Below are 12,943 nucleotides of genomic sequence, written 5' to 3'. Positions count from 1 at the left end.
CAACCTGGGTGCCGGCGCAATTTGGAAAATGTACAATATTTGAATTAACCTCAGCTGATAAAAGTAGAAAAGCACACAAACTCCACAGAGCACAGGAGTTTGGTGCTAGAATTTAAGTTAGTGAGTTTCTGATAAAATGTTGTTTGGGCTCTCGTGTCCCTGCAGCCTCGGCTTGGTGCAGCAGCTTGTTGTTGTTTAGACTGACAGAAGAGGCAGTCAGCTGTAATATATTAGTGTCAGCTCTGTTCTTTATCTTCTGTAGCTGGTGGCTACACCTGAGCTGCCTTTGATCTGTTGCTATCCATCCTTCAGCCGAGAAAAGTTAATGAAATGGATGCAGAGGGCACATCCGCTGACCTGGTTTGCCCTCAGACAAATGGAGACACTCTGCAGGCGTCGGTACACAGAGTGTCCTTGGCTGTAATGACTGCAGAGGAACGGTACAAAATCAGACGGATGATTCTGCAAATTCTGGACCAAAAACAATAAAAACAAGAACACTGAATGGACAAATAAACAGCCGACAGGGACAGTGATTCTAACTGCGCCATTTATTAGTTGTACAATTATGAAAAATAATCATAAAAAAGACTGGAAGCCCAAGATTATTTACAATCTTTTTTTTTCTGAATTGAGGTCCCTCTTCTGAGTCATTTTCTCAGCCTTTTTTTTTTTTTTTTTTTAAATCACAGGGTATTTATTCACGATATGTTTAACTTTATAAGACATAGTTTTTTTTTTTTTTTTTTTAAATCACAGGGTATTTATTCACGATATGTTTAACTTTATAAGACATAGTCCTTTTCTCTTTTTTGACAAACGTCAAAAATTACATACGTACATACATACATATACATATATATATAGATATCTATAAAAGCAAAAATCATTCAAGTATCAAAATACAGACCGCTAGAATTCATGTACAATATCATTCTCATCATTGTGGTCATCAGATTAGTCCCAGAAGATCTCTCCTGATCCTCAGCAATGTGCAAAAGCAGGACAGGACCAAGCTGATGGCTGAAGGTGCCGACACCAGTGAGCTGAAGACAGTGTACCTTGGAGTTATCGTACTGGCCGGACAACGTACCACATATACAACAGTTAAATCAAAATGACCTGACTACGTACCCATATACACATTGGCGGACCAAACAGTACCATTAACAGTCGACATATTGGGAGTTAGCTAGAGAAACATGCTGTGCCCTATTGTTCTGATCTGCACCTAAAAAAATCTAAAGTCGTACCGGCCTGCATGGCAGGTTTCGATGAATAATCTTGTCAAGATTAGCTGAACAAAGGAGCAGGGAAGGAGAGAGAGAGAGAGAGAGAGAACTGAAGTGAACCACACCTGATCCAGTTTCAGCATTAGGACACATCACTGCCTTATAAAACAATTAAAACCGACAAAAATAGAGGACACAACTTTCAAATCAAATAAAAGCCATCCCGTGTTATATTACTATGAAACAGTCTTTGTAGTGTCAGTTCCTCCCATGCAAGATTACATTGTTTATCACAGTTACACGCGTATGTAAGCTGATGGTCATGAAAAGAAGCTACAATGTTTGAACAATCCAGGAAGGAGTGTCTGTCTACCTACAGTGTGAGGTCTCTGGGCTGATAGTTTGTACCATAATAACAAAATAAAGGTTAATGCGTCTCTGCCACTTCCCCTTTAACTACAAGCTCTGCACTGAAACCTGCAGGTACATGACTGAGAGAGTAAACACGGACGCTCTGTGAGGGAGGAAATTGTTCTTTTTTTTTTTCTCCAGGAAACGGATAGAGCAGATACATCGGACTCTCACAATGCATGGAGCACATTCTGACGAACAGGATGCTAAATGTGTGGAGTGGTGAAGTCGGATGATCTGGTGAAGCCATTTGTTGCTTTGTGTCTCCAGGTCCATGTGTAATTGTAGTGAGCTGCGAGCACGATCCCCACCGGTGATGTGATCTGCTGCATGGGAAGCGGGTCACTTTTCCAACAAAACCTCCTACCCACCATGCAACAGGGCTCATTCCTGTCCTTTCTTACTGACTGGGAGTGGCCACAGTGTTCAGCTATAGGGAAGGGACACAGACACACACGCACACAAAGCAGTGAAGTTAAATTAAAGTAAAAACAACAGCAAACTGATGGACACAAACAGCATGATAGTGACGGATTACCCCCTCCCTTTTATAATGATTAATTCTTTTCACCGGCTGTTGTGAAATATTAACCTGGTGTCATTGGCAAGAAAAAAAAAGAAGTAAAAAAACAAAGAAAATACAGACAGGATGAACACAGAAGGCAGTTATTGTGAAAAGAAGAGAAAAAAAAAGGACAAAACAGAGGAAAATGCACTTGTTCTTACACACTTGGGGATTTGGTAAAAGTGCTTAGTTATAGTTTGTTGACTCCAGAAAAAGCATAAGGTTGAAGTCCTGGTGCTTTGATTGACAAACTGCCTGTTTTCTGGAGCAACAAGGACCAGTAACATGCAGGTCCACATCATACCTCTGTGCCCTGCTCTGCTGCCCTCGAGAAAATCCCCAAAATGCTTACTTCATTAGCTCCGACAGGACCTTATCACAGTGCTATGATCTTAGCCTCCTTTGGCTTCAAGCAGACAGCTGACAGTGGAAAAACCTCTCCTTTAGTTAATCCTGTGTGCAACCTCTGTAACACCTGCATCCCACTGATCTGGAACAGTAAAGTCCAACTGATGCATAGAATTACAGGATCAGTTTCAGTTTCCTCAGGAAACATGTCCATCCAGGTACAGGATGTGTGCAGTGGGTCACTCCTGGCTGTGGTAAATCAGATTTTTCTCAGCGCTCGGAGGAGTCAGGAGTTGAAAGATCAGAGTGAAAAGCCTCAGAGCGGCCGTCGCCTAATAGAGCGGGAAAAGCACCAAGAAAAGAAAGAGCTTATCACCAAGAGCAAACAGAGGGATGTTGACGGTTGAAAAGAGTAAGCGTTGTACACACAGTTGAGACTGCAAATCAAGGTAAACAGAGGAGAGTAACAGTGGAGGAGTGTGGCAGGCTCGTAGGGTGCGTGATAACCAGCCAGGGGAGGGTTGACAAGGTGGAGGGGTTGCACTAATAATCAATAAATAAGAGTAGAAGTGGTGGTGGTTTAACATAACGAAGGAGCAACAGCAGTTGGTTAATAGTCACAGGCTGTGGTGTAGTCAGAGGAGGACACGAGCGATGGCTGAGGGGAGGCAGGGAGGGCAGAGGTCCGGCGCAGAGAGAGAGAGAGGCAGAGTCACAGTGAAAGGCACACAAAAGGAGGGGAAGGAGGAAAGGGTGAGACCAGGCCCAGGAGGAAGAGGGGTCCACTCAGAATATGGTGGTCTCGTACTTAGTGCTGATAGTGCGCTTGGATTCCTTGGGGTCCATGAGCCACGTTGCACTGCCCTGGGACTGAGAATCCCCCTCTTGGTCCACGATGTCACCCTGCAAGTACAAACAGAGGACATCAAACTCTCTGCCTCGCAACAGCAGCAGGCCAAAAGTAAAGAACTCATTTTAATCAAGAGAAGATTCCCGCCAACAGGCTGCACTGGTTTCTGTTGACAGGTAAATAAAATGCACCTGTAAAGCTGTGTAATGTTGGTGTTAACACAGATTTAGTAGAAGAGTTATCACAAAACAATATGATTAATATCAGCTGTAATGATTACCATAACTTTAACTGTAATTAAAGTGCTTTTGCACATTTTACATTTAAAAAAATGTTTCATTTGTTTTGATTTAGCACACTTCACTACAGTTGCAGAGACAACACCTTTACTTCAATTTACTGTATTTAGCACTTGTAAGCAGAACATAAACATTTGTTTATGTCACTCTAATGTACTTGTAAGTGTTTATTAACGCACTTGGCAGCAACTGCAGCTCCTGTGGGCAGCCATTACAGGACGCTGGTGCAACCAAAACAGAGAAGGAATGGCTATATTGATATAAAATATGTCAATTGTTGAGAAATACTGTACATTTATGTACCATAAACAGTATTACACAGCGCTGAAAACCTATTTGTTTTAGACATCTTGTCTACAGCTTATTAATGATAAAACTGAGTATATTAAGTGTTATCAAAGTTTTTTTTAGGTCTTCCATTTATTTTACATGCTTTACCACATTTTAAATCGCAATTATTAGAAGTGAAAACATTGGTTTACCATAAGCTGAGATAGTAAATGTGGACAGTGATCACGTTTTAGTTTAGCAATTAACTGCAATTCAATCAGGTGTTCATATAAAATATGGATGCGTAATATTAGATTTGCAGAGAGGATCATCAGTCTGATTTTCCAGTGTACACATTCCCTGGGCAAAAAAAACTACTTCGACTTGTAACACATGCCATTTGCCTTTATGTAACATTTTTGAACATAATTCTAAACTTTAGGTCTGACAGCCGTTATCTGCCTGTCAATGTTGAAGTTTGGGTTGATGCTGATATTTCATTTTAACGCCTTTATTGACCAATGTTGATTTGTTCCAGTTATAATACTATATTCAAACCCATCATGAAGTCATTAAACTAAAACTGTGGTTCACTTTAAACATGCTCTTAAACATATCTATAGTTGTACTTAGTGGTAAACGCCCATTCATCTACTGTAACCTGTTGCTTTTGTCAACGTGCATCTGTGTAAGTACTTATTTTGTTTAACAGCAAAGAAAACAGTCAGATTTGTTGTACATTTTCACATATGTAGCTGGTTCCCATTCTGATTTAGTCACACAGCTTTCAACTATTACACAGTTCTGATCAGCAGAAGTTAAAATTTTGTATTTCTCTAAGCATCTTTAGGATCTCTTCGTCCACACTGGCTTACAGGGTAAACTTAAAGATTCATTCTTGACGTGAAAAGCATCACTGACAAATTGGCCTCATCACAAGGTCCATTTAGTAATACATAGAATACGCAGTCAGGTGTTTCTTAGGTCAAGAATGGACTACAATAATTTAATAACCTGTTTTCTAACTATGTTTTAAAGGACTTACTTTAAACTTCTCTGGTTGTAATCATAGATTTTTATTCCAGTGATTTTCCTCGACTGGAGAGAAACATCAGTGAAGTGATAGCACTTGCATGGTTGCACTGTCACCACTAATCAGGACACAGAATGGACCTCTAAGTGATGTTAAACATCTCTTGCCATACAAGAAGACTGTCACTAGAGGGCGTCAGAGTCAAAAGCACCATTCACAGGATTTACGAACTCACATTTGTTAGGTCTCGTAAAGTGAAGCTCATAAATAGTTTCCTACAAACAGCGGAAAATACAACAGCAGCAATATAAATACAAAAAAATGGTGTATGGGGTTTTAAGGGAAGTCAGAGGAAGGAGGAAAAAGTGTGAGCGGGTGGAGGCGGGACAGGAGGAGGGGGGCAGCACCTGGGCAGCAGGGCTGGAAGAGTGCAGCGGTAGGAAGGAGGGACGGTGCGTGGTGCAGGTGTAACAGTAACAGCAACGACTGTCGAGAGGAGGAGAGTCCTGGGAGAGATAAACACCGCCAGGACGAGAGTCAGAGACGAGGAAGAAGAGATGGAAAAGCACAAAAGAACCAGACAGAAAGAGCAGCTGACAGAGAGTTAAAGGGAAAGAAACTGACACGGATTTGAGCAGCGTGAGACAAGAGGGGTCTGACCTGTTGTAGCCAAAACAGGTGAGACTGTAGCTGAGCAGCTTACAGATGTGGTTAAACGTGAGAGTGTGAAATGCATTCATGCTCAAACTATGCTGATTAAACACATACATCAAAACACACACATGAGAGAAAGTTGGCAGACGTTGAAGAAACGACAGTAAGCATGGAATCTTCTATCATTGTGTTGAGGTCATTAGGCTGCCGCTGGAGATGTGCGACTCGTCCCTGAGGTGTATTTAGCTCATTGGTATTCAGCACAAGTTCACTTCTTAATGGCTTAATGCTAATAGGCAGATGAACATCAGCACAGTGTAACCGCAATGATGTGAAAAGCTGTAGACTGATACAAACGATCTAAGTCTAATGTCTTTATAGGGTTTGGCTCCAAAACGTGACAAAGGAAGTATTTTATAAGGTGTCAGTGTGACGCTGTGATGTATGACATGCTTCAGTTTAGTTTGTGGTACAACTTCTGTCTGAAGAGAAGAAAACATCAACAACATATGGAGAAAAAAGAACAACTTTAACAGCATTTGACAAAACATGCTGGTCTCACAGCAAAGTTGTTGTGTGTACTACCAAGACTTACTCGAGTGTTGTTCATCTTACCATAGAGCTGTACGTGCACTGTACAAGGTCTCATACAACAAGAAATTTGATGTCTGACTTACCCCTGACTTCCGGACGCTGCCTCGTGGTTTGGGCACAGGTCGGCTGGACTTGGTCTCAATGACCTCTGAGCCGGGTCCCACTGGGAAGTTCTGGTGCTGTTTGGTCCTCTGGGCCTGCAAAGCCAGCTGATAAGCTACCTCAAATGCCTGGCCCAGCGTCAGTATAATCTCGTAGGTCAGGTTCTGTACAGGAAAGGAAAAAGAAGAAGAGAGTGAGCCTTTTAAAGCATTCTGAAGCCACCAGGCAAGACAGCAGCACTGTATGTTTTACTTTATTTTAGTGAGACAGCAAAAACATGTCAATGCAAAGATTATTTTCCCAAAAACTTCTTCAAAACAAAATTGCATAACATGGAGAAATGGCACTAATCTCCAGAGTACTGTGCAGCAGAACGTCCCTCTCCGTACCGGAACTGGATACTGTAGCTCAGCATTAAAGTTACTGGATTATTTTGCTTTAGCCTGACAGCTCCCAAATACGAACGAGCACCTCAGACTAAAGACAGAAGATTCGCGCTTTGTACTACATGTCTCTGGAGGCTGAGAAAGTAATCCTGTGGTGGGAACACAACGTCATTTGAATAGACATAAAACGCAGCGCCTCGAAATCCTCTGCATATCCTTTGATGAAGTTACTGGCCCTGGGACAAATACATGGTGAATATGCATTTACCTAATGCCCTGATCTTGCTCTCTGCACCAGACAGTACTCAGCTAAGAGTTTTTTTTGTGTGTTTTGGACATTGAGAGCTGCAATATGGTCAATACAGTTTAAACTAAACAATCACGTCCTACGGCTGTTGCGGTCTTTGATGGTTATCAAACGGCTGCAGTGCTCTCTGCTGAAGTGCAGCTTCTTGTTTCAGAGGAAATCAGAGAGCAGAGAGAACCAGTGCACCCGAGGAAACTGAGCATTGTTAAGCTGTCTCTAGTCTGATGAGGCAGATTAGCAGCGTAATTACCAGATCCCTGGGGGCACAGAGTAGGGAATGGAGGGCTAGTTATCATGGTCAGAGTGGCACTGTGTCTACGAGGAGCCAATCGACCCCAACTGAAGCGTGACACCATAAAGAAATGGGGCCGTATAGAGATAACTGTGTTGACCATGCAGGCTGTCACATCTTCTCAGAGGGACTACGGCAGGCGATGTCAGAGGAATTCTAATTTACTAAAGTTTTCAACACCTGATGAAACCGTCACAATGGACTAAAAGTTAGATGTATGACTTTTAAAGACCTGTTTAACACCACATAGAATGCAATTTCATATCTGTTTCACAACCATATCAGTCAACATACTGCGAGACCTGCACTTATTTAATTGCACTACAAGATTCCAGTACGTTCATGTAATATAAGACAGTAAGCTTTAATGACATAATTAAACTAACATGACTTGTTAAGTGGCAGAGTTAGATGGGTCAGGCAAAAAAAAAGGAATGGATCCAATGACTTTCTGCTCTTATAAAAAGCAAATGGTGCCATCCTGGTTGTGTTTCCATGAAGCAACATTTGTGCAGCCCACACATTGTCTACACAGAGTCTACGTCCACACTACACAGCCGTTTTTACATGCAGTCTTGGTTGCTGTTTACATCTCTGTTTACATCCCTGGCAGCTGCATGTGACGTCATCCATTCTGCAACCACAAGACTTCAGACTCTGTCCCTCAGTGTTTTCTTCTATTCATGTGTTCCTTGTAAAAGATTTTTACGACTTTCACATATTTGAACTACAAAGTCATTTCTCTGTGAGGTTGTTAAAGTTATTCTGAATCTGAAAATGAATAGATAGATTTGCTAAAGCTGATACTAGTTGATACAGTGGGCAGTATATTGACTGTGCTTGTTATAGAGTTAGGGTTTTGATGAAGTTATCAGGAAGTTCAAATGTGAAACAGCTTCCTGCACAAACTATTTACTGTTGTTACAAGTCAACTTTTAGCGTATTAGTATGTTGTTTCAATCACTAGTCTGCAATCGAAGACTGGAAAAAATTAAACTCTAAGGCTTCTAAGGCCTCTTCAAGTCCACCAGTTACCCTGAGTAAGCGGACAAATTTCACTCTGAGACTGATACACGCCGAGGACAAGACAGCAAAGGTGTCCTTACCACGTCCACTGTGCTGAAGACATGGCAGTAGTGATGACTGGTCTGCAGGTCCTTGGTGATGTAGGCAAACGTACACAAGTCCTCTGGGTCCTGGGCTGCGCAAGATATGTTTCGGATCTCATGCTCCGCAATGATGTTCTGCTCCAAGAAGAGAAACATGAATGAGGCTCAATAATGGAACGATGCAGATTTTCAGTGGGTTCTATAAATAAATAAAGATTTTTACTTGATGGTATTATCACAACACTGAAACAATATCAAGCTGTGCCACACAGCAACGATGCTTAATGAAAACGACGAGACACGTAAAGAGGACACGGTGAGGCACAGATTGTTTTTCACAGCCATCGCAGTAAAGTGTGGCCATAAAAAATAAAACCTTGTTGAGCTTCCAAAGCAAACCTTTCAAGGTCTTCTTTTTTATTAATGTCAAATAAATGTCGATATAACCAGACAGGCTCCCTGTCAGGAAATACAAACATGAAGAAATCTGAAACCAACTTGCATCACATTTACAGTCACAGAAAAGGAAGAAGTCGACATTTGACTCCAGTGCTTACATGCACATGATCTCAAAATATTCCAAAAGAAAACATGCCGGTATTTGCACCGGCTTCAGTTTGAGGTGTTACGTGACTCTGAGGACATGGTGGGTTGAAAAGTACACTTTCATACCAAAGGAAGCAGTGTGTGTGCATATAGCTACTGACCTTGTTGGCTGCGTCGATGAACTTCACACCCTTGTATGTGATTGAAAGAACGATGGTTGGGACTTTCCTCATTTGTTCTGTTGACCTCTGGAGGACAAATATTCACAGGCAGAAAAAACATCAAGATGATTTATGAGCTATTTAAACAACATGTATAATACATCCCCAGAAATGGAACAAACCTATAACATACCCGCATTTTGGCACAAGCATCCTGTGTGGACTCGGTACCCCTCAGATCTTTAATAAGCATCGATCCAAGGTACTATGAGGGGGAGAACATTTTTATTGTTATGTATATATTAAAAAAAAAAACTAAAAACAAATCATGCAGGAAGGAGAAGGGTGTGAATTTACGTTGGCTTCGTAGGCACAGGATTCAAAGATGAGTTTCTCAGGTTGGTGATGCCAGTTCTGGACCGGAGCATACGGTGCTGCTAAACTGGGCGGCCGCAGAGTGAGTCGAGGCTCTCGATGCCAATCTTCATGTCGATCCTAATAAAATAACTATTATTATTAAAAAGCCTGGCAGACACCTTCTACGATCACTACATCACATAAAGATAACTCAGAAACATAAACATAGACACATACGTGAGGCCGGTGTCGTTCGCTGCAATATCTTTGGGTAACGTCATAGTCGGTATCTGGTGCTTTTTTCCTCCCTGGTTCTCCGACAGGCAGCAGAGGGTCCATTGAGCGTCCCGTGTAAGGCTCCATCTGACTGAGCGGAGACGAGGTTTGGGATCCGGGCAGGTCTTGGCACTGCAGAGGCAGAGTCAGGCACAGTTAGTTGTATCATAATGGGCAGAACTATGAGTGTTTGGGCCATTTCAGTCATTCAATACCAACTTGTCAAACTCACCCAGTTCATGTAATTTATTTTCTTTAAAAAATCATCATCTAAATTCATAGTAAAAAAATAAAAAAAGACATCATATAGCTCTTCTCTTTTGTCACAAATGTATGTAATGCTCTTTTACAGAAAATTATTAACACCTTTTAATGTATTATATATTTGTAATAAACATTAACTGTCCACTATGACCTCAACAATTAACATTAAATAGAGTCATCATGGTTCCTTCAATGTCAACAAAAACTGAAAATGCCGAAACTTTGCGAAAGCAGAATTTATAGCGGAGCTATTGAATAGCTCAATATCATGTTAAAGCAAAGTATAAACAATTAGTTATTTTCAAATTTTTGAAGATTTTTCAATAACAAATGCCCATATTCATTGAATAATGAAACACTAATATAACAAGCACTAAACTTTATAGTATTTTCTTTCAAGGATATAAAATAATGCTAAAATATATGATCATAATACCCTAAAAAGGGGGATTTTCAGCTCTGAAGTGATATTTAGTAAATTCTGTGGCAGTCATTTTTTATTCAGGATCAAATAACTTCTAGATATGATGTAACTATAGTGAAACTACACTGAATCAATTTTTGGTTGCAAGAAAGTGCAAACTATTGAAAACATAAATTTTTTGAAAATGGAAAATACATTGTTTGGGTAGGAAATCATTCACTGATGTAGATGTTATTTCTGTAAAACATTCAGCAACAACTGTTTAGTTGCAAATTGTCTTTAGGATTTTGTGGATGTTCAGCACAAATTCAAACCAAATCCAGTTAAAAATAAATGGTTGATGAGGCTTCGAAGGATCAGAAAAATGACAAAATTTAGCTCCAACTTTAAAGATTCACAACTAAAAAGGTTTTAGGAGTAGAGCTTTATGATTTAGCAAGGTCATGTGAAATTAGTACAAGTTTTCACATGATTATTTTCAGGAAAACTCATGACATGCACTGGGAGGGTCACAGGGGTTGGCATTCATCTTTCTCAATAAAAATGCTTTGCAACATTTATAGGCTAAAATTAAATTATTGATTGAAACTAATGACGACAAGGCTGAAAGGAAAAGAGGAAAGTAATCAAACATTCAGCTCCTGGTACCAGAGGTCATTCCAAAGTGTGTGAAAAGTAAACAAGGTGAGTGTGAACTTAGACGGTTGTACACAGTATAGCTGTCTGCAGGTCCTCACCCTGATCTGAGACAAACGAGGAGGTTTGACTGGAGGCTCCTCATAAGGCCTCTCCGCTAAAGAAGCGATGATGCGTTTCCTATGACCAAGCAGGGTAATCTTTAGCACCTGGAAAAAAGGGGGAAATTATGTATTTAAAACATGGAACAGCACTTGAGGGAAAACGACATAAGACAGTCCTACTGAACCTGCATTTGCCTCAAAGGTTGACTGCAGATTCTTTTGACATCTAGTAGGGATATGGAGCTGTTTTTCTACGAGAGGCTCCTGTTCTCGTCTTCACAGGTAACATGATACATTCACCGATGAGCCACAACATTAAAACCACCTGCAAAATGTTGTGGAGTTCCCTCTAGTGCTGTCCAAACACACGTTGAGACATGAACACATGGATCTCTGAAGAAGTTGGCAGCAGATCCTTAGGGTCCTGTGGGTTGCCAGGTTGGGCCTTCATGGATCCTGTTTGCTCCAGCGCTTCCCATGAATGCCCAATTGCCTTGGGATCTGGGGACTTTGGAGGCTGGGCCTTGGCTTCTCGTCTTGTTTCTCCAAGTGTTTCTGAGCAGTTTTTGGGTTTTGGTGGGACGCATTGTCCTGCTGGAGGAGGCCACTGCCATTGAGGGGTGGTACATGTCCAAGTGGCATCCACGTGAATGCCAGGACCAAAGGTTTCCCAGCAGAACAGTGCATTGTAACAAGACAATTGATGCTATTTACTTCACATGTCAGTGGTTTTAATGTTGCGGCTGATCGCTGTATTCCTGACAATGATTTCATTCTTCCACTGATCTACAGGTGGCAGTAATGCACCAAAGAGAGCAGCGATGCAACATCAAACGCAGACAAGAACCTGACTTTAGCAGTAACAGATTTTAAAAAACTTTAAGAGACTTTTGCTAATATTTAATAAGGAAGAAAATGTATTCAACCCAATTCGTGACACATCAATAAAGTGATTTTGCGATTGACACTAATTTTAAACTTTTATGTACTATTTTCTTTTTTTGCTTTTACAAAAAATGTTCACAGGGCATCTTTACGTCTTTAAGCCTCTAACCCTGTAACAGTGACCGTCTCATTTTACAATAAAGCCTCTATTTTTTAACCAGGGAGAAAACGTGCTGTTTCCTTCAGATACCCTTGCCATGCGGAGAGGCAAGATATTCCCTCACAAACCTGTTAAATTGGATGTGCAGGTGTCTAAACAAGTAATTGAGTTCTGTCTTTCAAAAGTGAGGTGTTCATTTCTTCTCGGCATCAAGCCAGAATCTACTTCCCTATATTCAAAATGCATGTCTTTGAATTCACCTTCAGAGTTTTAGTCTCCAGGTTCCCCCAAACTGAAGCTGGAGGAAACTGTCAAACTTGTTCTCTATCCTGAATTTTCTTTTAACACACTTGAAAACTAATTTCACCCTCTGATACTCCTCATAGTGCGCGTACGTCACTGTGACTCACATTGACAATCTCCAGCTCCCACAGGTTTTTGACACAGTCCAGAGTGCGGTAGCCACTTGCCAGGAAGTTGTGTAAGTACTCATGCAGGCCCAGATTCTCCAGCCAAGAGGACAGGGAGCTGCTGCCGTCACAGCCCAGCGCTTTCACCTGTAGAAAGAGACTTTATCAGTAACAGGTGCTTTGGATGGTTCAGGACAAGTATGCTGCCATTTTAACCAATTGTTCTGTGAATAATTTGCTTCAATAATCCCACTCAAGTATGTTTGTA

At 41.1% G+C, this 12,943-nt stretch overlaps 1 protein-coding gene across 6 annotated transcripts in view; it reads right to left on the bottom strand.

Annotated features, from left to right (window-relative positions):
- Positions 1–532: 532 nt before the first annotated feature.
- LOC103372890 (ankyrin repeat and SAM domain-containing protein 1A) overlaps positions 533–12,943 on the bottom strand; it is a 69,868-nt gene continuing 57,457 nt past the window's right edge. For 4 of the 6 annotated variants that reach the window (XM_008302660.1, XM_008302661.1, XM_008302662.1 and 1 more), the window contains 10 exons: positions 12,676–12,822; positions 11,218–11,325; positions 9,754–9,924; positions 9,517–9,654; positions 9,353–9,424; positions 9,160–9,246; positions 8,450–8,587; positions 6,340–6,522; positions 3,365–3,459; positions 533–2,073 (listed from right to left, as the gene is read on the bottom strand). In XM_008302660.1, coding sequence (XP_008300882.1) covers positions 2,070–2,073; positions 3,365–3,459; positions 6,340–6,522; positions 8,450–8,587; positions 9,160–9,246; positions 9,353–9,424; positions 9,517–9,654; positions 9,754–9,924; positions 11,218–11,325; positions 12,676–12,822 — 1,143 coding nt within the window. In that variant the 3' untranslated portion in view covers positions 533–2,069. Of the gene's footprint in view, positions 3,460–6,339; positions 6,523–8,449; positions 8,588–9,159; positions 9,247–9,352; positions 9,425–9,516; positions 9,655–9,753; positions 9,925–11,217; positions 11,326–12,675; positions 12,823–12,943 lie in introns of all 6 variants that reach the window. The other 2 variants (XM_008302658.1, XM_008302659.1) reach the window with 1 other exon arrangement.

The sequence above is a fragment of the Stegastes partitus genome, unplaced genomic scaffold, assembly GCF_000690725.1.
Source record: "Stegastes partitus isolate 25-593 unplaced genomic scaffold, Stegastes_partitus-1.0.2 Scaffold1852, whole genome shotgun sequence".
NCBI classification, from domain to species: domain Eukaryota; kingdom Metazoa; phylum Chordata; class Actinopteri; family Pomacentridae; genus Stegastes; species Stegastes partitus.
The sequence above is the reverse complement of the archived record's forward strand: the minus strand, read 5'-3'. Positions and strand labels throughout refer to the sequence as shown.